This window comes from Nerophis lumbriciformis, linkage group LG04 (genome assembly GCF_033978685.3).
Source record: "Nerophis lumbriciformis linkage group LG04, RoL_Nlum_v2.1, whole genome shotgun sequence".
NCBI lineage: Eukaryota > Metazoa > Chordata > Actinopteri > Syngnathiformes > Syngnathidae > Nerophis > Nerophis lumbriciformis.
The window spans coordinates 37,019,294-37,044,766 of record NC_084551.2 but is presented as its reverse complement, the minus strand read 5'-3'; the positions used below and the strand labels follow the sequence as shown (position 1 = coordinate 37,044,766).

General features: G+C 41.5%; 1 protein-coding gene across 3 annotated transcripts in view; it reads right to left on the bottom strand.

Annotated features, from left to right (window-relative positions):
* nbeal2 (neurobeachin-like 2) overlaps positions 1 to 25,473 on the bottom strand; it is a 135,217-nt gene that overhangs the window by 65,422 nt on the left and 44,322 nt on the right. For all 3 annotated transcript variants that reach the window (XM_061954343.2, XM_061954351.2, XM_061954359.2), the window contains exons 5-11: positions 23,584 to 23,696; positions 23,311 to 23,393; positions 15,623 to 15,708; positions 15,231 to 15,534; positions 15,056 to 15,162; positions 5,301 to 5,381; positions 2,893 to 2,976 (exon numbers count right to left, since the gene is read on the bottom strand). In XM_061954343.2, the coding sequence (XP_061810327.2) occupies positions 2,893 to 2,976; positions 5,301 to 5,381; positions 15,056 to 15,162; positions 15,231 to 15,534; positions 15,623 to 15,708; positions 23,311 to 23,393; positions 23,584 to 23,696 (858 nt within the window). The remainder of the gene's footprint in view (positions 1 to 2,892; positions 2,977 to 5,300; positions 5,382 to 15,055; positions 15,163 to 15,230; positions 15,535 to 15,622; positions 15,709 to 23,310; positions 23,394 to 23,583; positions 23,697 to 25,473) is intronic.

Below are 25,473 nucleotides of genomic sequence, written 5' to 3'. Positions count from 1 at the left end.
TACCAAAATATTAAACAAACATTAAACTACTAACACAATAGGAAATATCTAATCAATTTTTTTCACATAGGTGTTTAAATTAATACTATTATCTGTTGTTGCTCATTATACTGCTTGATGACACTTACAGTCAGATTGCTGATTCCTTCCTATTTCTGAGACGACCAATTTCTATACACGTGTCTTTTATGTTAAGTTTGCACTTCATTTAGCTCCCTCGTGGTTAGTGCTATCTGGCGTCAGTCCTATAGCCACTTGTTAGATTCTCTGTTTTAATTTTCCTTGGTGCCTTATTTAGTTAGCGCACTACACCACATTGTTACTTTTTTGTAGCTAGCTGCTTCATGTACACTTATTATTTATTATGACTAGAGATGTCCGATAATATCGGCAGGCCGATATTATCGGCCGATAAATGCTTTAGAATGTAATATCGGAAATTATCGGTATCGTTTTTTTTTTATTATCGGTATCGTTTTTTTAATTTTTTATTTTTTTTATTAAATCAACATAAAAAACACAAGATACACTTACAATTAGTGCACCAACCCAAAAAACCTCCCTCCCCCATTTACACTCATTCACACAAAAGGGTTGTTTCTTTCTGTTATTAATATTCTGGTTCCTACATTATATATCAATATATAGCAATACAGTCTGCAAGGGATACAGTCCGTAAGCACACATGATTGTGCGTGCTGCTGGTCCACTAATAGTACTAACCTTTAACAGTTAATTTTACTCATTTTCATTAATTACTAGTTTCTATGTAATTGTTTTTATATTGTTTTACTTTATTTTTTATTCAAGAAAATGTTTTTAATTTATTTATCTTATTTTGTTTATTTTCTAAAAAAGGACCTTATCTTCACCATACCTGGTTGTCCAAATTAGGCATAATGTGTTAATAATTCCACGACTGTATATATTGGTATCGGTTGATACCGGTATCGGTTGATATCGGTTAAGGGTTTGGTCAATATCGGCAAAAAGCCATTATCTGACGTCCCTAATTATGACAGACTTTATTGATCCTACACGCAGCCATGTCCTTGCATCCTGCCGTGAGCTAAACCAAATCATGGTAGAACAGGACAGTTATGCCATCATAACAGAGAGTTGTGGCTATTAATAATGCATTATTAAGGTCAAACATTTTATTGTAATTAATGGAATAAATTAGTTACCGCCTCTAATGCGCTATTTTTAACAGCCTCACTTATGTATGTATAAGCTACGGGTGTCCAAAGTGCAGCTTGGGGCAATTTTTGTCCTGCAGTGTGACAACGACGCATATCGGCTGTTGTGACCCCAGGATGCAGAGAAGGCAAGCAGACGGAAGAAAAGGAGCACAACTCAGAAAGCAACAGAACAATGTGGCATACACTAGATCAGGGGTGCCCAAACTTTTGTAAACTTGTTTAAAAGTGCCAATTGGCCACATTGGAGCATAGAGTATTGGCCGATACCGATATTAATCCGATACAAAATCAGCAAGAATCGTAAATACTTTTATTATTTTGTCGATCAAGTGAAATTAGTCAAACAATGAAAAACACTGTGCTGTTTATTACAATATATACAAGAAAAGACCAAGCTTGTGTGCTTATAGGAGGACATTTAGATGTTAACTGGCTGTCCAACTTTCTGCAAGTAGAATTGCTTTTATCGGAGCTTATATAGGTAATTTAGATGGAAGCCAATATAATCTCATTCATGTTTTTTTGCGGATATCGCACCAATGTCTAATATCAATATCGGATCGATACACCCCTAGTGAGCTTGAAAGAGGTCTGCATAAAGTTAAAGTTAAAGTACCAATGATTGTCACACACACACTAGGTGTGGTGAAATGTGTCCTCTGCATTTGACCCATCCCCTTGTTCACCCCCTGGGAGGTGAGGGGAGCAGTGAGCAGCAGCGGTGGCTGTGCCCGGGAATCATTTTTGGTGATCTAACCCCCAATTCCATCCCTTGATGCTGAGTGCCAAGCAGGGAGGTAATGGGTCCCATTTTTATAGTTTTGGTATGACTCAGAAATTAAATTTGGGAACACACCCTTTGGAGGGCCAAACAAACAATTAGACGGGCCAAATTTGGCCTCCGACCTCCACTCTGGGCACCCTTGCACTGAACAAGGTGTAACTAAATAGAACTAAATAACAATATGGTAGAGGTATGCTGGCAAGACAAGGAACCATGTAAAGGTGCTGCAAAACACAGAGACCAAACAGAAAATACTACAAAATGACAACAAACACAAAACAAATAAAGAATAAAGTCCAAACTGTCAGGTGCGATCATGACATGCAGCTCACCCTCTGCATATTAATTCATTACTAATGAGAAATATATTGTTAGACGTTACACTAATTTGCTCGGTAACGTACAGTATACCACAAAGCTAGGATGCCAATGTTTTGTTCAGAAAGCTTATGACCACATTTGAATTGATTTTAGCATTTTAATGTACAGAATGGCCCCCCGCATACTTCAGTTTTTCTGGAAAAGGTTGAGACACCCCTGCTGTGTGCTAACTCATCTTCTTCTGAACTGATGCTTTTAAAAGGTTGAAAATGCGTTAAAACATGCATCTCCTACTGTGTTGCCTGTGCGAGCACTTTTCTGACAAATACACCACAGAGTGAAACCGTTATTAAAACCCCAAACTTTGACCCCATACGATTGACTTGAAATTTCTCGCATACAGTAGTTAAATGCTGCGTTCCAAGGAACCCATGCAACTTAAGAGTGTAAAGCCCATTCATCACTAAATTTAGGATACACTTTTAGGGGACTGACTGAGCAAGATTGGTTGTCCATAATTTGTCTAAAACATTGAGGATATCGGTAATATCATAGTCAAATCAGGACACGCCACGGATGCCTTACCTTGGCAGATGGAGAGTTACTCATGATGGCTGTGAGGACTCCTAAAGCGTGCACTGTGATGCTGTCTGAGACTCTCCCCAGCACCTACATCAAAATAAGGAGATGCTCTTCATCACTTTGGTGCAAAAAAAACATCACAATGTGCACCACCACCACCACCATGTGCTGGTCACCGGAAGGGAGAGAGTGCGAGAGAAATTTGAAAGCTGGAGGAAAGCACATTCATTTTTCAACAACTGCTGGAAAGAAGGCAATGTCCAAGCCCAGGCCACCAAAGAGGAAGCTGGTGCAATCAAGAATGGCATGCATACACCTCCATGCACCATAATCCAGTGTCATCAACAGGGAATTCAGCCTTAAGCAAAATTGATTTAAAAATATACATTATATACCTATCCAAGATATATAATATTAAAAATATACAATATGTATCTATCTAAGATGTTCAAGGAAGCTGGGGTCAAATGGTCAGATTGAATGATTTCTAAGCAATCTTCACATGGTTTTAATTGTTATTATCCAGTATGAAAGTTAGATATGATAAGTTTGACTGTATCTCCTTTTTAAGTTTAAAATGATTACATCAATCCATCCATTTTCTGTATCTTCATTCGGTGTATGGGTGAGCTGGTGCCTGTCCCAGCTGGTTTTGGGCAAGAGGCATATCTGTCCCCAGGAAACTACCATACTTTGTATTGTAGCCCTCCCGGTTTTCAGTATTCTAACTGTCATGAAAAAAAATAATAATAAAAGGTGACAATCCAAGCTAAGATCAAATAAACCTGTGAGGACTAAGGTACAGCTCATTTACCTCACCTTAAAGGTATTTGTCTTGATTGACTTAACTGTACTACTGTACCTCCTCAGGTTACAGCTTGACTGCAGCTGCTACTTGCTGTACTCCAGGAGCAAACCATTTATTTTAGTGCACTGTTGATTTTGGCTGTGTTTGGATTGCTTAGAATGTGCGTGAGGGTAAGAGTCGCGTTATTAAATTTGTTTTGTTTTGTGTGTGAGTGAATTTTATTTGCAATCTTCCTGTAAGCCTGTATTTGACTTTAAAGAAAATGTTATTTAAAACATTTGCGCAGTCAAACAATATTTTTTTAAATCAGATTAATCACGCTTTTGAATTTGGAATAATAGCCTTTTTTTTGCAGTAATTACTGTCTTTCATAATTCAAGTTAACTTTAAAAAAGATACCAATACTTTGACAAAAATGATATTTTATTTTGTGAATTGTGAAGAACACTTGTTAAATGTTTTTACTTGAATGCGTGTTAATTATTTGCTTAAAACTTGGTAACAAACAGTATTATTTTACGTCCCGTTTAGGGTGCATTTTGAAGTGAGTTAGCCACCCACCACACCAGTTAGAGTCTCCCCTCTTATCTTTGCACTGGCGTATGCATTAACCTGATCACTGACCGTGTAACAACCGATGCCACCTTCCAGGTAACAACCCACGGTTAGGATAGAAGAACGTGTTTTTTTTTCATGATTAACGCAATAATTTTTTGTTGATTAATCGAATGAGGTAATGCGTTAACTTTGACACAAAAAAACTAGATTTTTGGTTAAAAAAATGTCGGCGTAAATTGCAGGTGGGCAGTCAGGTCGATTTTGATAGGGAAGGTAATCACAGTCAATTACAGGACATCAAAAAAGATTACAAATACAGAATGCACTTTACCAATATTTGTATTTATTTTTCCGCAAAAAATTTAAAAAACTTGTTCTATCAATTTCCTTGAATATTCCTTTGTGCCAGCCATTTTCTATATCGCTTGTCCTCATTAGGGTAACTATCGTTGGACTGGTCGCCATCAACCACAGGGACATGAAACGATTGCAAAAAAATGTCAAAAATATGTTGAAAAAAATATTCATACTAAATCTCCATGTTCCATTATGACACCATTACTCAACAATCAATTTCAATGAACTATTAAAGGCCTCCCATATCAAATCAAGAACCTTATACATTTTTAAGGTAAATTAATAAAATGAGACAACCAAGATCAAAGGTCAAATCATTACCTGTTCTTTTTCAGCTTTTCCCAGCAACTATCGAGTCAGCATTAAACAACTGATTTGAAATGTTTTACTGATTTACAAACCATACGTCCAGCCTTGTTCTTATTTTTATTTATAATATTTAGAAAGATTGGGTATCAGAACTGTTCTTGCTAGTATGAAAAGGATGTACTATGTGGTCAGATGAGGTCATTCTCTCGCTTTAAAACCACATTTATCACGATCTGCGCTACCTGCTTCATAAGCGGGACTTCCTGTCGAAAGTTTCCGACTTATATTACGACCTCTAGCTGTGAACAAGTGGCGAGAAGGCTGAGTTTCCTGCTGACAGATCAATATCAGCACCAGAGGTTCATCTAGGGGGGAGTACCTGGTCCACCTTGACCTCTGTGAGTAAACTTGGAGTGAGGTCGCACTCACTTGCCGGCCTTAACCTGTTGCTCTGAAAGAGCTACAGGACACACACACATATACACACACACAAATACAGACAATTAGACCCAACATTTTTGAAGCGTACCTGTGAAGTTTTGCCGTACTGTAGCTTTTGAATACAGTCAGAGACTCAGTCATTTTTAGTACTTCAGTTTTTGTATGATTCTTCTTTTATTTTATTTATGTATATTTTATTATTATATTTTATAGTAATAATAATAATTATTGTTATTATATATTATTAATGTTCATATATAATGAATAATATAGGTAAAAAGGTAAAGGGTAAAAGAAACCAGATTTTTGGGAGTATTAATAGATGATCAAATGAACTGGAAATCTCATATACAAAACATACAACATAAGGTGGCAAAAAACATTTCTATAATGAATAAAGCAAAATACGTCCTGGGCCAAAAATCACTTCATATTCTCTACTGCTCGCTAGTGTTACCATATCTGAGTTATTGTGCAGAAATATGGGGAAATAACTACAAATGTGCGCTACATTCGCTAACCGTGTTACAAAAAAGATCAGTTAGAATAATACATAATGTTGGATATAGAGAACATACAAACCCTTTATTTATTGAGTCAAAAATATTAAAGTTCGGCAATTTGGTAAAATTGCAAACAGCTAAAATGATGTACAAAGCAAACTATAACCTGCTACCAAAGAATGTACAACAATTCTTCTCAACTAAAGAGGAGAAATATAACTTTAGAGGAAAAAATTATTTAAAACATTTATATGCACGTACAACACTTAGAACTTTTAGCATATCAGTATGTGGAATTAAATTATGGAATGAATTAAGTAAAGAAGTTAAAAATTGTACTCATATGATCCAGTTTAAGAGGTTGTTCAAAATAATAGTGCTTACAAAGTACAAAGAAGAAGAATTATGAGAAATACTTCCAAACTTATTGAAAATAAGATATTCTTCATCTCAGTATGTTAATAATGACTGAATTAATTAATTAAATATGACAAAACTGTTGTGTATACTAATTCATAGATGTTATTTTATTATATAAAAAGGTCAGTAAATGATTCTATATATTTGTAAACGCTCTGAAGTGAGAAAGAAGTAGGATTAAATAAGCTTTGCTTCTTCCTACTCCTTCGGGCATGATGTAAAATGAAATGATATGAAATTGTGTGATGTATTATGCTGTAAATGTGTTCATGTTCGAAATAAACTAAAGAAAGAAAGAAATATGTATACAAAGCTCTTCTTTGGCTGCTGAAAGACCAAAGAGGTTTGTCATATATAGTGTTGTCGCACTGTGTGGATATTATTTTGTCTGCTGATTTATTAATCGACTTGGTCATTTCCTCTTCTTGGTAACGCACTCCCAGTTAGACTTTGGTTGGAGTGTACAAAGCTAGCTTAGCGGTTAGCATAGCTTTTCTTATCCTCCTGCAGGGTTTTGCTCCGTGTGTCCGCACGAGTTCCACATTTGAGTACCGTCTACACTATTTTATTCATAATACTTAAATAATAAATATTTTAATGTTTGTCAAAATGTTTGTTCAGAATCACCCATATTTCAATCAAGATACGTTCAAGAATCGATTATTTCATCAAAAACTGCTGAAAACCCACCACAGAGTGAAATTAAGTTGTAGCATACAGTAATATTTCATGTTTCCAGAGTGTCAGTGAATGCACCGCACTGCTACAGTAAGTCTTTCTTAAAGGGGAACTGCACTTTTTTGGAATTTTGCCTGTCATTTATAATCCTTACGTAAACAAGAACACATACAGTATTTGTCTTTTTTATGCATTCTAATTTGTAATATACAGTAAGTACGAAAGTGGCTAACAATGCAGCTAATGGGAGTAATCTATTGCGCCTATAAAGCCCTCTAAAAACATCCCAAAACCACCATAAATACTCTATTTACATCTCGTCACCTGAATATTAGCCAGGTATTACCGATATTGGTATTATAAGCGCAAACGCCAAATAACTACTTTTAGCGGCGCCGTAATCCCGGTTAGCTCACAGCTTATGTTGCTATATTGACATACTGAACCTATGAGCTGCTGCAGCGCCTCTGAATTGATGAAAGTTCATTGTAGATTATAAAATCATGCCCCTCACTTGTATAGCAGAAGGTTGTGGCCATAAACCGAGAAGTTGGTCAACTTTGACATTTAACTTATACCCGGAGATGGCGAAAAAGACAAGAATTGACGCTTGTTTGGGTTTTTTTGTTTAGCCTGCGTGAGGATTATGAATAAATAATTATTTATCTAAACGGGAAGATATAAACATCCCATCAGTCAGCATCCCAGTGAGACCAGACTTTGTACAGTAAGTAGGGCTGCAACGGTATTGTACAAACCCCGTTTCCATATGAGTTGGGAAATTGTGTTAGATGTAAATATAAACGGAATACAATGATTTGCAAATCATTTTCAACCCATATTCAGTCGAATATGCTACAAAGACAACATATTTGATGTTCAAACTGATAAACATTTTTTTTTTTGCAAATAATCATTAACTTTAGAATTTGATGCCAGCAACACGTGACAAAGAAGTTGGGAAAGGTGGCAATGAATACTGATAAAGTTGAGGAATGCTCATCAAACACTTATTTGGAACATCCCACAGGTGAACAGGCAAATTGGGAACAGGTGGGGGCCATGATTGGGTATAAAAGTAGATTCCATGAAATGCTCAGTCATTCACAAACAAGGATGGGGCGAGGGTCACCACTTTGTCAACAAATGTGTGAGCAAATTGTTGAACAGTTTAAGAAAAACCTTTCTCAACCAGCTATTGCAAGGAATTTAGGGATTTCACCATCTACGGTCCGTAATATCATCAAAGGGTTCAGAGAATCTGGAGAAATCACTGCACGTAAGCAGCTAAGCCCGTGACCTTCGATCCCTCAGGCTGTACTGCATCAACAAGCGACATCAGTGTCCTAGTACCTACTCAGTGGCCTAGTGGTTAGAGTGTCCGCCCTGAGATCGGTAGGTTGTGAGTTCAAACCCCGGCCGAGTCATACCAAAGACTATAAAAATGGGACCCATTACCTCCCTGCTTGGCACTCAGCATCAAGGGTTGGAATTGGGGGTTAAATCACCAAAATGATTCCCGGGCGCGGCCACCGCTGCTGCCCACTGCTCCCCTCACCTCCCAGGGGGTGATCAAGGGTGATGGGTCAAATGCAGAGAATAATCTCGCCACACCTAGTGTGTGTGTGACAATCATTGGTACTTTAACTTTAACTTTAACTTTAAAGGATATCACCACATGGGCTCAGGAACACTTCAGAAACCCACTCTCAGTAACTACAGTTGGTCGCTTCATCTGTAAGTGCAAGTTAAAACTCTCCTATGCAAGGCAAAAACCGTTTATCAACAACACCCAGAAACGCCGTCGGCTTCGCTGGGCCTGAGCTCATCTAAGATGGACTGATACAAAGTGGAAAAGTGTTCTGTGGTCTGACGAGTCCACATTTCAAATTGTTTTTGGAAACTGTGGACGTCCTGTCCTCCGAACCAAAGAGGAAAAAGAACCATCTGGATTGTTATAGGCGCAAAGTGTAAAAGCCAGCATCTGTGATGGTATGGGGGTGTATTAGTGCCCAAGACATGGGTAACTTACACATCTGTGAAGGCACTATTAATGCTGAAAGGTACATACAGGTTTTGGAGCAACATATGTTGCCATCCAAGCAACGTTACCATGGACGCCCCTGCTTATTTCAGCAAGACAATGCCAAGCCACGTGTTACATCAACGTGGCTTCATAGTAACAGAGTGCGGGTACTCGACTGGCCTGCCTGTAGTCCAGACCTGTCTCCCATTGAAAATGTGTGGCGCATTATAAAGCGTAAAATACGACAGCGGAGACCCTGGACTGTTGAACGACTGAAGCTCTACATAAAACAAGAACGGGAAAGAATTCCAATTTCAAAGCTTCAACAATTAGTTTCCTCAGTTCCCAATCGTTTAGTGAGTGTTGTTAAACGAAAAGGTGATGTAACACAGTGGTGAACATGCCCTTTCCCAACTACTTTGGCACGTGTTGCAGCCATGAAATTCTAAGTTAATTAATATTTGCAAAAAAAATAAAGTTTATGAGTTTGAACATCAAATATCTTGTCTTTGTAGTGCATTCAAATGAATATGGGTTGAAAAGGATTTGCAAATCATTGTATTCCGTTTATATTTACATCTAACACAATTTCCAAACTCATATGGAAACGGAGTTTGTAGATGTCGCGGTATTGCGGTTTCAAAATCTTCGCAATAATGCCGTAACGCGTGACGGTATCAAACGTAAACTTGGTGAGTGTAGTTTTTTTCTGGCACTTTTACTTTGGCGGGTCTGGAAATAAACTACATCTCCCAGAATCTCCAGTGCAGCGCGGGACTGCAATGCGGGAGCTTAGAGCGCCGTAAAGTAGAGAGAGAGGAAGCAGGAAGTGAAGTGTTTTCCACTTCCTCGTCGCTAAGAGAAATAGTTTTTTTTTTTCCAAAATAACTTTTTCAGCTACATTGCTAACAAACAGATAAACAAACATTGGTGAAAACATAACCTCTGTGGTGAAGGTTCCAAGCCAAATCAGACTCGGTCAAAGCCCACCGTACCAAGGGAAAGTACCTGCTGCACATACAGTATAATAAGCTACCATCACCTGAAAAAGATAAAGCCAGCGAAGCTTAACATCAATTTGTGAGGTATTTACATCATTAAAAGTTAAAATGTGTATTATCTTCTCTGAGAAACTGCATTTTCCAAACAGATATAATAAATGTCCACTGTAGAGGACTCTGAAAGTTAAAGTTGAGAGACACAGTGGATGTTCCCACACAGTTATTTGCACTTAAAAATACTTGTTTGTAGTAACAAATAATAATAATAATTGTACCATGTCCTCAATACCATGGTATATCGTACCGTGAGATTTTGATACCATTACATCCCTAAGAGTAAGTGATTGTTTTATTATGTTGGTAGTTTGTCGTTGATGTTTAGCACTCAGCAATAGTGCTACAGTATTTGCTGGATCTGCTTATCACTCAGCTTGTAAAACTTGTAGCTCAATCTCCGTATATGCAGGTTTAAAAAAATAAGGTTCTGGATCATTATTTGTTCCAAAGTCGTCTTTTTTGTCTCTCATGGAGTCCGCCATTATTTTTAATAATAGTTGTGTTGTTAATGGCAATGGAAAACGTTGTGAAGCGTCTGTGAAATTATTGTGTGGTCATATGCTTAAAATGATCAAAATATAGCCGCGGGTGTTTACGCTGCGGACGGGTGGTGGTGGTGATGGTTGCTGCGGTGATACCAGCGGTTGGCATCGCTGTGTTGGGTTGGAGTGGTTGGGGGACTGTGGCTGGTGTCTGTGCGCTTGTGGGGTTGTGGGGCTGGCTGGCGTTGGCTTGCCGGCTGGTTTGGGGGCTGGCGGGCGGACGGGATGCATTGGCTTCTTGCCCCGTTGGGGGGCTCCTTCCCCTGGCCGGGACTCGTATGGGCACGTTGCTGTGTGGATGGCCGGGATGCGGTGTTTGCATTGGGCATGGGGGCTGTGCGGTTTCTCTGCGTTTGGTTGCCGGTATGGGCTCTGCAGGGTTGGGTTGGGGCGGGCGGGGGCTGGCTTTGTTTGGCGGGGGGAGGGGCTCGCGTGGCGTCACGTTAAAGTGGTCTGGTGTGGGTCACGGGCTGTGGCGGGGGGTGGCGGCCTCCTGGCCGTAGTTCCTGGTTGTCGGCCGCGTGTACTGGGGGGATGTCCGGGCCCTCTACTCCTCCTACTTATAGCGCACACAGTCACACATATATAGGACTTTGGGGATTGTCCTGCGGGGAGGCCTGGCGGGGGGTTGAGGATGCCTCCAATGGGGCTCCAGTCCTCCTGTCTTGTCCCCTGCTCGTCCATCCCTCAATCTTAGCTGCATATTAGACACTTAGGATTTGGGGGGCTTGGTTTGGTTGGGACCCACCATGACCTTGATGTCCCCCAATTTTAATCGCATTATTAGTTCCCACAAGCATACATATCTCACTCACGCTACAGTACACACATCAATAGGGACTGGAGGTCGGCTGTAACGGCTGACCTCCTAATTTTAACTACACAGTAGACACTCTGGGGGCCTTGTACACATGCATGGGGGGTTTGGGGTTCGGCGCACCCCTCATTGCCTCGTCGGCCGGCGGGGACTGCGGTCTGGTGGCCTGCCAGGCTTTTATTCATTTATTATTGTTATATATATATTTATTTTTTTTATGTATTTATTATTTTTATTTTTATTATTTACTTATTTTTATTTTATTTTATTTTTTAAATTTTATTTTTTATTTTATTTTATTTTTTATTTTTTTAATCTTATTATTTATTTGTGTGTGGCGTCGCGCGGGTCTCACTTCCTGTTGGATGGGGTCCGTGCCCGTGTGGCCCGACCTTGCGCTGTGGGGTCTCTGTTGGTGACTTGGTGTGGTGGCGGCGCAGCCCCCGTGTCTGGTCTGGATGCTGTGTCTCGGTTGTTTGGGCGGTGGTGTGTTTGTGCGGGTTTGGGTTGGGGTGGGGGGCCTTTTGGTTGGGGGGGTTGTTGGTGTCTCTTGTTTGCGTGTTGGCGTTCGGGCTGACCGGCGGGCTGGCGCCGGCTGGTCTCCGTGGCCCTGGTGGCGTGTGGTTGCTGGTCGCAGTTTTTTTTTTGATCGCTTTGATTTGATTGGCTGGTGCTGGCTGTCTGGGGTTATTGCGGCTGCTGTTTCTGTTGCCGTTTGTTTGTGGTGTGGGCGCCCGTGGCTGCTGGGTCTGGTGCAGGGGTGTGGCTGATGTTGTGACTGATGGCAGCAAGCGCGCGCGTGATGGCTGTCGGGGCTGACGAACTGTGTATATGTATGTATATGTGTGTGTGTGTATGTATGTATGTTTATATATGTGTATGTGTACATATGTGTATGTATATGTATATATGTGTATGTGTGGGTATGTATACGTGTATGTGTGTATGTGTATGTATATATGTATGTATGTATGTATATTTCTGGGGGTACGCTCTGGGCCTGCCTGTCAGACGGGGGTCGACGCCTCAAGCTACTGCATCCGAACTGCGTGTCTGGAGCTCCTGGGTCCCGCTGTCCATCCCTTCCGGGTGCCCGTCTTGGTTGGGGCCTGTTGGGCCTAGTCCCTGCGTCTATTGTGGTAGCTTGGTGCTGCAAGGTATTCCGAGGTGCTGCGAGTCGGCCAGTTGCTGGGGTAGTGACCTTGTTTGTCAGCATGTCTGTGATCCTCTTTTAATTCTTTTTTTTTAAATTAATTAATTAATTAATTAATTTATTTATTTATTTTTTAATATATTTTATTAATATTATTTTTTAATTTTCCCCTCCCTCAGGGGGGGGGCTCGGCGGGGCGGTTGCTGGTTGTTCCATCTCCATCGTTGGGGTCCCTGCGGGTGGGGTGGGTGGTTCCCGTGGCCCTGTGCCTGGGTGGTCCTGCGGCGGCCGGTTTGGGTGGGGTGGCCGGGGGCTGGCCTCGCCGCGCTCTCCGGGGGTGGGGGGTGGGCTCGTGGGGGCCCGGTTGCCGGTGGGGCGGGGGCGGTCTTCCCGTCCGGTTGCGGGGAGTCTCTGGGTCCCTCGGGCGGGGCGTCTCGCCTTTCTGCCCGTGTGGGGTGTGGTCTCTCGCTGGCTTGGGGTCTGGCTGTCCCCTGCTTTTCTCGTGCCCTGTCCTCTGCCGGGTGCGTCTGTCTGCGGCCTGCTGCTGGCCCTTGTGGGCGGTACGGTGGGTCGGGCTCTGGGGTTCCTGTCGCTGGCCGGCTTGGCTGCGTGGGGGCGGTGGTCCCTGGTTCCCTGGGCACCACGCCTCCTGTTTGTGGGTTGGGCTCTCGGGGGTGATGGGGCCGTGCTCTGGCTCCCACGCACTCTGGGAGTCGAATGTATTGTACATGCAAATTCACATATGCTCACATACGTACATAGGTACCTACGCTCCCACATACATACACAAATACAGTACATATTTACCTACCTAATGTTCGTACATCCACACGCACATTCAATATACAAACATACACATACACATACTGTACATATACATTCACTGTACAAACACATATACACATTCTGTACATATACATTCATTGTACAAACACATATACACATTCTGTACATATGCATACTTACACTCATGCACATAATCACGTTTCATCAAACATATATTAACGTTGTTGCCCTAGGGTAAACTGGGTGTAACACATGGCACACTGACAAAGCTTAACCTATTGTGACTATAACAATCTACAAGGTTAATGTAGGTTGCTTCTCTTTCTCCCCCTCCATTTTTCTGCATTCTTTCGTATCTCAAGTTATCATTACGTATATGTATTGTTGCATTTAAACAACTGTATTGTTGATAATAAAGGTAAATTATTGGTATTGTTCATTATCAATAGCGCTATTTCTATTGGTATTTGTATTGATCCATTTGTAGTGTAATAATGCTCATTGTTATTTCTGTATTATTTTTTATTTTTCGCTAACTGCTTATTTGCTATTACTTTTACCATCATATTTGTACATGTCATATTTGCTGATGTTGCTCTATTGTTGTTGTTGTTGTTGTTTGCTGTTGTTGTTTTTGTCTCTCTGTCTAATCCCCCTCTTGTCCCCACAATTTCCCCCTCTGTCTTCTTTTTTTTTCTCTTTCTATCCCCTCCTGCTCCGGCCCGGCTGCACTAAATGATAATATAAATACATTTAATAAAGTCAAATACAAATAAGGCAACAAGAGAAGTATCCTACACTTCTCTTTTGTAAAGTAAATCTGAACAGCCGACATGGGCATCTACATCAACTATATGATTTGCCTGAGAAGCTGGACAGGACATTAAAAAAAAAAAAAAAAGATCAAAATATGTAAATATTACACGTATTATGAACGTGCATGTTACTACATTACATATATACTTACAGTGTGTGTATAAAACGATGATGGAGGTTTTTGGATCTTGTTGTGAGCTGACTTTTGCAAGTGTTTATTTACGAGTTAGAATGCATTAGAAATAAAACATATGTGTTCTTGTCTCAGATATGGATTTTGAATGATAGACAATTTTTTTTTTTTTTAAAGTGCAATTTTCTTTTGACAAACAAATGTAATATGGCGCTTACAGGCTGTCCTTGTACGGTAGTTTTGTCTTGCACAATGCATTAGTTGATTGAAGTCTTTTGAGCACACAGCCGATGTCTGTGCATTCTTGAATTATACCAAGAGTACCAGAACTTTAATAAATAAGATGAGAAACACTGTTGAATTCAAGAAGGAACTTGCAACAAAGTATGAATGTGACATCTAAGAATCTTCAATGAAGGTAAATGTGATGTTAGACGCTCATATATCAATTTTATTTGTCATTTGTACATATTTGACATTGTTTTCTACAGGTAAAACTATGTATTCTCTGTTAAAAGTGTTTTAAAATAGTTGGCTGTTTGGAATGAATTGATTAGATTTACATTATTTTCTATGGATAAAATTGTTGCGTTTTCAATGGACCCTTACTACAAAAACCGGAGGTACCGCTGAACTGTTTTATGTTTGTTTGATACAGCCAAAAAAATGCTAAAAATAAACTAGGAATAGTAGACAGACAAGACAAGACATGGATAAAAAGCTGGCAAACACATTTTAGAAGAAGAAAAAATGTGTCTAACCTTGCTATTCTGTATGAGCCTGAGGATGTGCTCAAAGCAGTTGTTGTTCAGGAAGACAGCCTGAAGCGCGGGTCGGTCCGAACAGTGCAGAATCTCAGGAACGGCGGCTACAAAAGGACAGCACAGAGCCACATTTGTCTTCTATGTTTGCCACCATGTTGACCCGTCTTCTTACTTAGCATCATGCTCTGGAGGGAGATCAGACTCTCCTCCGAGTTTTGCCCATCCTGCTGCTCGATGCTCAGCGGTCGGTTCCAGTTGAGGAGCTGGAAGAAACTCTCCAGTATGGTCTTGATCTCCACTTGCCGCTCTGAGGGGCTGCTAAAATGCACCAGGTGGATCATTGCGGTCAGGCACTGCAAGGTAAGCCGAGGAAGCAACGCATCCTTCAACTGATGAGAAGCCCGGCAGCACCAAGCTTGCAGCACAGAGTAGAGGTCCTCCGCCGAGTGAGGGGTGACGGCGAGGAGGCCATTCTTCTGCAATAAACACAAAAGATAACAAGATCTTCTGTAATCAGATTCTCAGACAGTCATAAACGTTGATGAGGAGGATATGGCGACAGACCTTCCCCCCACTGATGATAGCTCCTTGGAGATGAACCAGTCTGAGTATCAGCAGCTCTGGTATCTTCTCACTGTCTTGCAGACTTTCTGGAAATGTGCGTAGATCGTACCTTAGCATGCATATATTGATCCTTTTATATGGCATTTACAATTACTTGAAGCTTCTGTTTCAGGCTACTAATTTTTCACATACGTAAAACAATGGCCCCAATCAGGGTTTTAGCGCAAGACCCAAATTAGAAAAAATATGGTTCCTTTATAGAATCAAAATATAAAACCATCATTTCGTCATCAATAATATCATATCCATTTGGCAGACCTATCTAGCAATAGTAAAAAATAATTTTAAAAAGAATCCAGACAGTGATTCGGATCATCCAAAAAAATTGCATAATTTGTTCCTTATCCCATTTCTGACATTTCCTTGAAAGTATCATTAAAAATCCACCCCTAACTTTTGCTGTTAGCACTTTATCTAACAACAGCTTTTTAACTTGGTACAACACTTATTCAGGCTGCGCTTGTACGAGACACACAACTACGCACTGAGCAATAATAGCGACCGTCTGCCCTTCCCACAATGGCTGCATCGCCAGCCTCAATATTAGCCGGATCACCCCCAAATTCGAATGACTTGTTCCTTCTGAAATATCTTAAATGTTTAATTAAAATCCGCCCATAGTAGAATAAAATGAACGGAGTGAACCAACTTGTCAGTCACTGTCTTTTTGTCCGTGGACGGAGGCGGGAACACTAGCTTACACACACACACACACACACACACACACACACACACACACACACACACACACACACACACACACACACACACACACACACACACACACACACACACACACACACACACACACACACACACACACACACACACACACACAACTTTCCTCCAGAAGGTCTTATCTTTGTCCATGTGATGTCAGATGAAACAAATATTGTGCTGTTTGGCCACAATATCCAGCAATATGTTTGGAGGAGAAAAGGTGAGGCCTTTAATCCCAGGAACACCATCCCTACCGTCAAGCATGGTGGTGGTACTATTATGCTCTGGGCCTGTTTTGCTGCCAATGGAACTAGTGCTTTAAATGGGACAATGAAAAAGGAGGATTACCTCCAAATTCTTCAGGACAACCTAAAATCATCAGCCCGGAGGTTGGGTCTTGGGCGCGGTTGGGTGTTCCAACAGGACAATGACCCCAAACACACGTCAAAAGTGGTAAAGGAATGGCTAAATCAGGCTAGAATTAAGGTTTTAGAATGGCCTTCCCAAAGTCCTGACTTAAACATGTGGACAATGCTGAAGAAACAAGTCCATGTCAGAAAACCAACAAATGTAGCTGAACTGCACCAATTTTGTTAAGAGGATTGGTCAAAAAATTCAACCAGAAGCTTGCCAGAAGCTTGTGGATGGCTACCAAAAGCGCCTTATTGCTGTATGTATACTTTTGACCCAGTAGATTTGGTCACATTTTCAGTAGACACATAATAAATACATAAATTAACCAAACTTCAAGTATGTGCTCCAATCACTCTATCACAAAAAAATAAGAGTTGTAGTAAATATTGGAAACTCAAGACAACCAGGACATTATGTTCTTTACAAGTGTATGTAAACTTTTGACCACGACTGTATATCTTAAAGTACCAATGATTGTCACACACACACACCAGGTGTGGTGAGATTATCCTCTGCATTTGACCCATCACCGAGCAATGAGCAGCAGTATACATATACATATATATATATACATATATACATATATATATATACATATATATATATACATATACATATATATACATATACACATATATATATATATATATATATATATATATATATATATATACATATATATATATATATCCCTTTGTCACCGATTCTGTTCATAACTTTTATGGACAGAATTTCTAGGCGCAGTCAGGGTGTTGAGGGGATCCAGTTTGGTGGCTGCGGGATTAGGTCTCTGCTTTTTGCAGATGATGTGGTCCTGATGGCTTCATCTGGCCAAGATCTTCAGCTCTCACTGGATCGGTTCACAGCCGAATGTGAAGCAACTGGGTTGGGAATCAGCACCTTCAAGTCCGAGTCCATGGTTCTCGCCAGGAAAAGGATGGAGTGCCATCTCCGGGTTGGGGAGGAGATCTTGCCCCAAGTGGAGGAGTTCCAGTACCTCGGAGTCTTGTTACGAGTGAGGGAAGAGTGGATCATGAGATCGACAGGCGGATCGGTGCGGCGTCTTCAGTAATGCGGACGCTATATCGATCCATTGTGGTGAAGAAGGAGCTGATCCGGGAGGCAAAGCTCTCAATTTACCGGTCGATCTACGTTCCCATCCTCACCTATGGTCATGAGCTTTGGGTTATGACTGAAAGAACAAGATCACGGGTACAAGCGGCCAAAATGAGTTTCCTCCGCCGGGTGGCAGGGCTCTCCCTTAGAGATAGGGTGAGAAGCTCTGTCATCCGGGAGGAGCTCAAAGTAAAGCCGCTGCTCCTCCACATCGAGGGGAGCCAGATGAGGTGGTTCGAGCATCTGGTCAGGATGCCACCCGAACGTCTCCCTTGGGAGGTGTTTCGGGCACGTCCCACCGGTAGGAGGCCACGGGGAAGACCCAGGACACGTTGGGAAGACTATGTCTCCCAGCTGGCCTGGGAACGCCTCGGGATTCCCCGGGAGGAGCTGGACGAAGTGGCTGGGGAGAGGGAAGTCTGGGCTTCCCTGCTTAGGCTGCTGCCCCCGCGACCCGACCTCGGATAAGCGGAAGAAGATGGATGGATGGATGGATGGATATATATATATATATATATATATATATATATATATATATATATATATATATATATATATATATATATATATAAATAGTACATCCCAAAAGTTTGGACACACCTTCTCATTTCAATGCGTTTTCTTTATTTTCATTACTATTTACATTGTAGATTGTCCACTGAAGGCATCAAAACTATGACACCTGTGAAGTGAAAACCCTTTCAGGTGACTACCCCTTGAAGCTTATCGAGAGAATGCCAAGAATGTGCAAAACAGTAATCAGACCAAAGGGTGGCTATTTCGAAGGAACTACAATACAAAACATGTTTTCAGTTATTTCACCTTTATTTGTTAAGCACATAACTCCACATGTGTCCATTCATAGTTTTGATGCCTTCAGTGACAATCTTCAATGTAAATAGTCATGAAATTAAAGAAAACCCATTGAATGAGAAGGTGTGTCCAAACATTTGGCCTGTACTGTAAATATATGTATATTAGAGATGCACGGTTTGCGGGCACAACCGCGGAGTCTGCGGATTATCCGCGGATCGGGCGGATGAAATAAAAAAAAATTAGATTTTATCCGCGGGTCGGGTCGGGTCGGGCGGTTGAAATAAAAAAAATTAGATTTTAAATAGATTCAGGCGGGTGGCAGTTAAACCAATTCGGAAATATATATACATAGTTAAATGTTGTTACCCACATACAAAAAACGAGCAGGCACCTGCTGCATATGCCACAACAGAAGAAAAAAAAAGAAAAGAGATGGACACTTTTACGGAGCGGAGAAGGGACGCCTCGCCGGGGTCCGGGACCGAGGCCCCTTCCCCCGAGAGGGCCCCACCGGGAGCCGTAGCTGAGGCGATCCGCGAGAAGGGCCCGACGCACGTCCAGGGTCACCACCGCACCGACACCCCGCCTCGTCCGCCTTCGCCGCGGCCGGCGTCACGCGCAGCAGGTAAGCAGCTTACCTGCCCGCCACCCCCGTGGCCGGGGGCTCGTAACAGGGGTCACTCCGCGCGCTCCGCCCGCGCAGCTTACCTGCCCGCCACCCCTGTTGCCGGGGGCGCGTAACAGGGGTCACTCCGCGCGCAGTGCGCTCACGAAAGGGGTGGGGCTCACCCTGGTTGATATAGACAGCAGGACGGTGGCCATGGAAGTTGGAACCCGCTAAGGAGTGTGTAACAACCCACCTGCCGAATCAACTAGCCCTGAAAATGGATGGCGCTGGAGCGTCGGGCCCATACCCGGCCGTCGCCGGCAGCGAGACGCGCTTGGAGGTGCGCTCAGCGCGGCTCCCATATGATTGCGCACTGGTGTGCGTCTGGGTCGTGACAGCGTGGCACGCGAATGTCAGTTATGCATTGGATCAGTCTCCTTTCTTTAACAGGCAAAAGCTTTATAACCTCACTAATGCCTTGCATCGTCTATATTAGATATATAACAACGGGCGGGTGCGGGCGGGTGCGGTTCTGATCAAATGTTAGTTCGGGTGGATGGCGGATGGTTGACGACTTTCTGATGCGGTTGCGGATGAAATAATTGCCTATCCGCGCATCTCTAATGTATATACATTAAGGATGTTTGTATGTTTTGTTTTTAGCTAGCTTGTTTTAGTAGATGTTTTGTAAATACTGCTGTATTACAGTTTCAAAATTTTCTCAATAATGCTGTGACGCGTGACGGTATCAAACGAAAACTTGGTATATAGTTTTTTTTTTCTTTTTTTACTTTGGCATGTCTAAAAAATAAACTACATCTCCCAGAATTCTCTGCACAGCGCGGGTCGTATTGTGGGGGTGTGGAGCAAAAGAGAGAGCGGGAAGTGAAGTGTGTTGCACTCGTAGTATGTAGAGGATTTTGTTTTTCAAAATCCGTTCAAAACATTTTAAGTTACCCGTATGTTGCTAACAAGCGGAGGTGATAAAGCTCTCGGTCGAGGTGCGCTGTGCAGAGGGAAAGCACCTGCTGCACACAGAAGCTAAGTGATAAGCTACCATCACCCGGTAAAGATGAAGCCAGAGAAGCTAAACAAACATTTGTAAGGTATTTACATGACTAGAAGACAATTGTGAGTCAACTTTTCTGAGAAACTGCATTTTCAAAACTGTCCACTATAGAGGACACTGTTTCTCTGAAAGTAAAAGTTGAGAGACACAGTGGATGTTCCCGCACAATTATTTGCACTTAAAAATACTTGTTTGTAGTAATAAATACGATCAGAACATTTTAGCATTTTGTTTGTGTTCAATTACAGTACGTGTGTTTATCCTAAACATTCCTACTACTTCATTTTACCCACTGTGGCATTTTTAAGTCTTTTTTTCTCCATGTACATAATACTATTGTACCATATATATACATACAGTATATATATATATTAGGGGTGTAGCGGTACATGTATTTGTATTGAACCGTTTCGGTACAGGGGTTTCGGTTCAGTTCGGAGGTGTACCGAACGAGTTTCCACACGAACATATTTAGTAGCCGCCGAAGCTAGAGTCTTAACAAGCTGCTCCGCTTTCTGCCTCTGTCTCTGTCAGTACTCTACACAGCACCCAGCATTGTCCCATCCACACAACCATCTGATTGGTTACACGCAGAGCGGAAACAGCCAATCAGCAGTGCGTATTCAGCGCGCACGTCGTCAGTGCTCCAGCAAAGCCCTGTCTGTCTGTTATTTCACTTTAGCTTTTTCTGTGTTGATTGAGCTGTGTTGAAGCAGCAAAAAAGGACATGATGTTAAATGAAGAGTTTCTGTCTCTGATAGTTGATATAATACTGTAACTGCATCATTAAGCCTACATGAACTCCATGGTGTTCAGGGATGAATAGTCTCTCCTATTGCTATTGTACTATTTTTTTCAGCTATAGTTACATTAATCATTAGTAATGCAGCAGCCTAGTTTTGAATTGCAGGGTCCCTGCTATCACATGTTGATAAAAATATAACATTTACATAATAAAAATCAACTACAGGCTTCCCAAATGCTGTAATAAATTAAGCAAGATGAGTTGACTTGAAACTGTTTAATGTTGCACTTTTTATATGTAGAGGAAAAGTTTAGTCATTTTATTTGAGCAACAACTTGAGGCAGTTTAATGTTGATTAACGTGGGCAGAATTATTATAGTGTTCCCAATGTTAAAAGGATAAAGCCATTGTTTACAAATTTGGTAAAATAGGGACTTTTGTCAAGGCTACAACAAACTATTCATGTTTACATTGTTTCTTAACCAAACAAACTTTTCAATTTCCGAACCATGTTCAAGAACCATTTCAATTCGTAAATCGATGTTCCAGACAAACAATCCTCAAAGATTACATAACCTCCTGGCAGAGGTGACAACAAGCACATTTTTATTACCCACAGGGGACACACCCACTCAGGACACAAACAAGGAAACTCCACACTTCAAGTTCAAAACTAAAGAACCCTTTAGGAGCATCTAACCTTTGACCTGCATGGAATCTACACGTACAACATGAAACAAGGGAAGTGTGTCCTGGATGCTATTTGTAGCCAGTAGCCTATTTAAAAAATACAATGAAAGTAGGCCCACATCAAATGAGTATGGTTGTTTCAGCTTGTTTTTTGCCAAATTAATAAGAACAACATGATGAGTTTAATAGGGGAAAATGTCAAAGGTGGCCCAAAATACTTCAATTATTTATTCTGTTCAATGTATTCTGTATTATTTAAGACATATTATTACGTACCACGACCTCAGGTACACCTGCAAAATCTAAATAAACTCTCTGCAGGAAATGTTTCAAAAATTCTGCCTTGTAAATAATTGTTATAATGCTGCAGAAATGTACAGTATTATATAATATTTGTAGTTATGTAAGGTACTGTGTTAAGTTGTATTTGGATGCTTCTAATATTTTATACAAAATGTTGACCCTCTTAATTTGCATACGCACTGACAGAACTACTCTACTCTACCTTTGCCTACTCTAGGCTTGAAGGTGTATTGTGAAAATGCACTCATTATAAAACTAACATGAGGTTATTGAGAGTTATCTCAGTGTCAGTCAATACAGTATTATCTTTTAAAGGCATCATTTTAGAATAAATCTCATTAGATTGTGCAAGTGTACCTAATGATGTGACCTATCAGTGCATACACGAGAACACCAGGGGTCGGGAACCGTTTTGGCTGAGAGAGCCATGAAAGCCAAATATTTAAAAATGTATTTCCGGGAGAGCCATATAATATTTTTTAACACTGAATACAACTAAATGCGTGCATTTTTAAGTAAGACCAACATTTTTAGAGTATAATAAGTATCTTATTCTTTTAAATAACATTGTTGAGCGTGGCTACAGCTGCTGCTCACTGATCCCCTCACCTCCCAGGGGATGGAACAAGGGGATGGGTCAAATGCAGAGGACAATTTCACCACACCTAGTGTGTGTGTGACTATCAGTGGTACTTTAACTTTAACATAATTCTGAAGCTAACCAATAATAAATAAAATACTTCTTAACATTAATGTGACTTCTTGAACAGGTGCGGTAGAAAACGGATGGATGGATTAAATTGCATGAGAATATTTTCTCTTTTCAACATTATTTTTAACACTGTGATTACCGGCGGTACTATTCATTACTTATCGTGTTAAGCAATGTCAGCTAAGATTTATCTGAGAGCCAGATACAGTCATCAAAAGAGCCACATCTGGCTCGAGAGCCATAGGTTCCCTACCCCTGCACTAGAATGTGAGAATACTTCTGCTGCCAGGCTGGAGGCAATAGATCAAAAGGGCCCCTTGAGTAAGACATGCACTGGCGATAAAAACATGTTAATATTTAGACGCGAAGAACAGTTAGATTCTCCTGGTATGCATGTCTGATGAAGATCAGAGGAGGCCCAAGTGGAGTTGCTCACCGTGTAAAAGAGCATTCAGCTCCTCTGGAAGAGGCAGTGGGGAGAACTTGTACTTGTTCCTCTCCATCAAGCTCACCTCCTCCCTGTAACACACGCACGCACACACAGTCAAAACTGGAGTCATGGCCGTCCTATTCATTCCAACAAAATACCGCTCAACTGAGGCATGACGTCAACATGCAGCCAGACAAGATGTTACACATCCACTGAGCTTAAGGAAGATATTACAAAGCATCACACGGTGGTAGCCTTGGTGGAGTTACACACACTCACCCTGCCAGTTGTCTCCTCCACGTCTGATAAGGGTCAAAGACACTCTCGAACAAGACCAGGCCGTACTGCACGACCGACTGCAGGGCAGACTGGTCCCCCTGTCCGTTCTTTATCTAATGAACACAATGACACACCCACCTTAGTGAATATACTACAGTACAACTCTTTCTAGTACATTTGGTGTAGGTCTACTTTTTGGGAATCAGAATGTGTTTATTTTTTCCAGCTCTTTTTTATTTTTTGCAGAAAATAAGACTCACTCACCCTAATTTGCTAACCATTTACAAACACCGTATTTTTCGGACTATAAGTCACAGTTTTTTTCATAGTTTATGAAAGTTGCATAATGTTTTTTTCCTTCTTTATTATGCATTTTCGGCAGGTGCGACTTATACTCCGGTGCGATTTATACTCCGAAAAATACGGTATGTGATAATAAATCATAATGGTATGACACAAGTGGAGGAGTTCAAGTACCTCGGAGTCTTGTTCACGAGTGAGGGAAGAGTGGATCGTGAGATTGACAGGCGGATTGGTGCGGCATCTTCAGTAATGCGGACGCTATATCGATTCGTTGTGGCGAAGAAGGAGCTGAGCCGGAAGTCAAAGCTCTCAATTTACCGGTCGATCTACGTTCCCATCCTCACCTATGGTCATGAGCTTTGGGTTATGACCGAAAGGACAAGATCACGGGTACAAGCGGCCGAAATGAGTTTCCTCCGCCGGGTGGCAGGGCTCTCCCTTAGAGATAGGGTGAGAAGCTCTGCCATCCGGGGGGAGCTCAAAGTAAAGCCGCTGCTCCTCCACATGGAGAAGAGCAGCGGTGGTTCGGACATCTGGTCAGGATGCCACCCGAACGTCTCCCTAGGGAGGTGTTTAGGGCACGTCCAACCGGTAGGAGGCCACGGATAAGACCCAGGACAGACGTTGGGAAGTCTCCCGGGTGGCCTGGGAACGCCTCGGGATCCCTTGGGAAGAGCTGGACGAAGTGGCTGGGGAGAGGGAAGTCTGGGCTTCCCTGCTTAGGCTGCTTCCCCCGCGACCCAACCTCGGATAAGCGGATGGGGATGGATGGATGGATGGTATGACACATACAGTAGTAGAGCGTATAAGGTAATGTCACGTCAGTGCAAGATGGCGGCGTCCTGTGTCGCCCTAGCTTTTACAGTAAACTGTGTTACATTCTATCCTAAAAACCTATGGAACAGAGGTCCTCAACAGCCAACCCACTGACCATCGGCCAAATAATAAAATCATATCCTTTTACAGAAAACTCCTCACTAATAGAGGAGATGCTTTGTCATTGGTTGGATAGCTCAATTGCTAATGTTGCTTCGTCTCTGAACTTGGGGACCAGGTTTCAAATCCAAGTTAGGGTGACTGGCAATGTGTATGACTCTTTAATTAAAATATTACTCAGATTTTATTATCATATTATGTTGTGTTGATAGTATTATTACATTTTTGGATTCGCTTTATGTTTATTTATTTATTTTAAGCCCTAGCAGAAGTCTTCCGCATTTTCCAGACAAAGACCCCTCAAACTGATGGAGAGAAGGAGCGATGCCCCCTTACTTATATATCTTGTACAACATTATTACAATACACTGGTCTTAAATGTACCTTGTTATTGTGCAATACTGTCAATATTCAAATAATAACAATATTGTGCCGCTAAAAGCTTTTAGCGCTCTAATCGCCAAAAATATTAAATAAACTTGTTAAATAAAACCTTTAGTTATTTTGCCCATTGCCCATTGTTTCTCAGCTGTGGTTCGTATGGGCAGCGGTGGTACACAGTTGTAATACACTTTTCCACCACTTGTGGCAGTAATGACAATATCAAACAAACAGAAGAAATCTAGAGCTAAAGTCCGCCTTCCGCCCGAT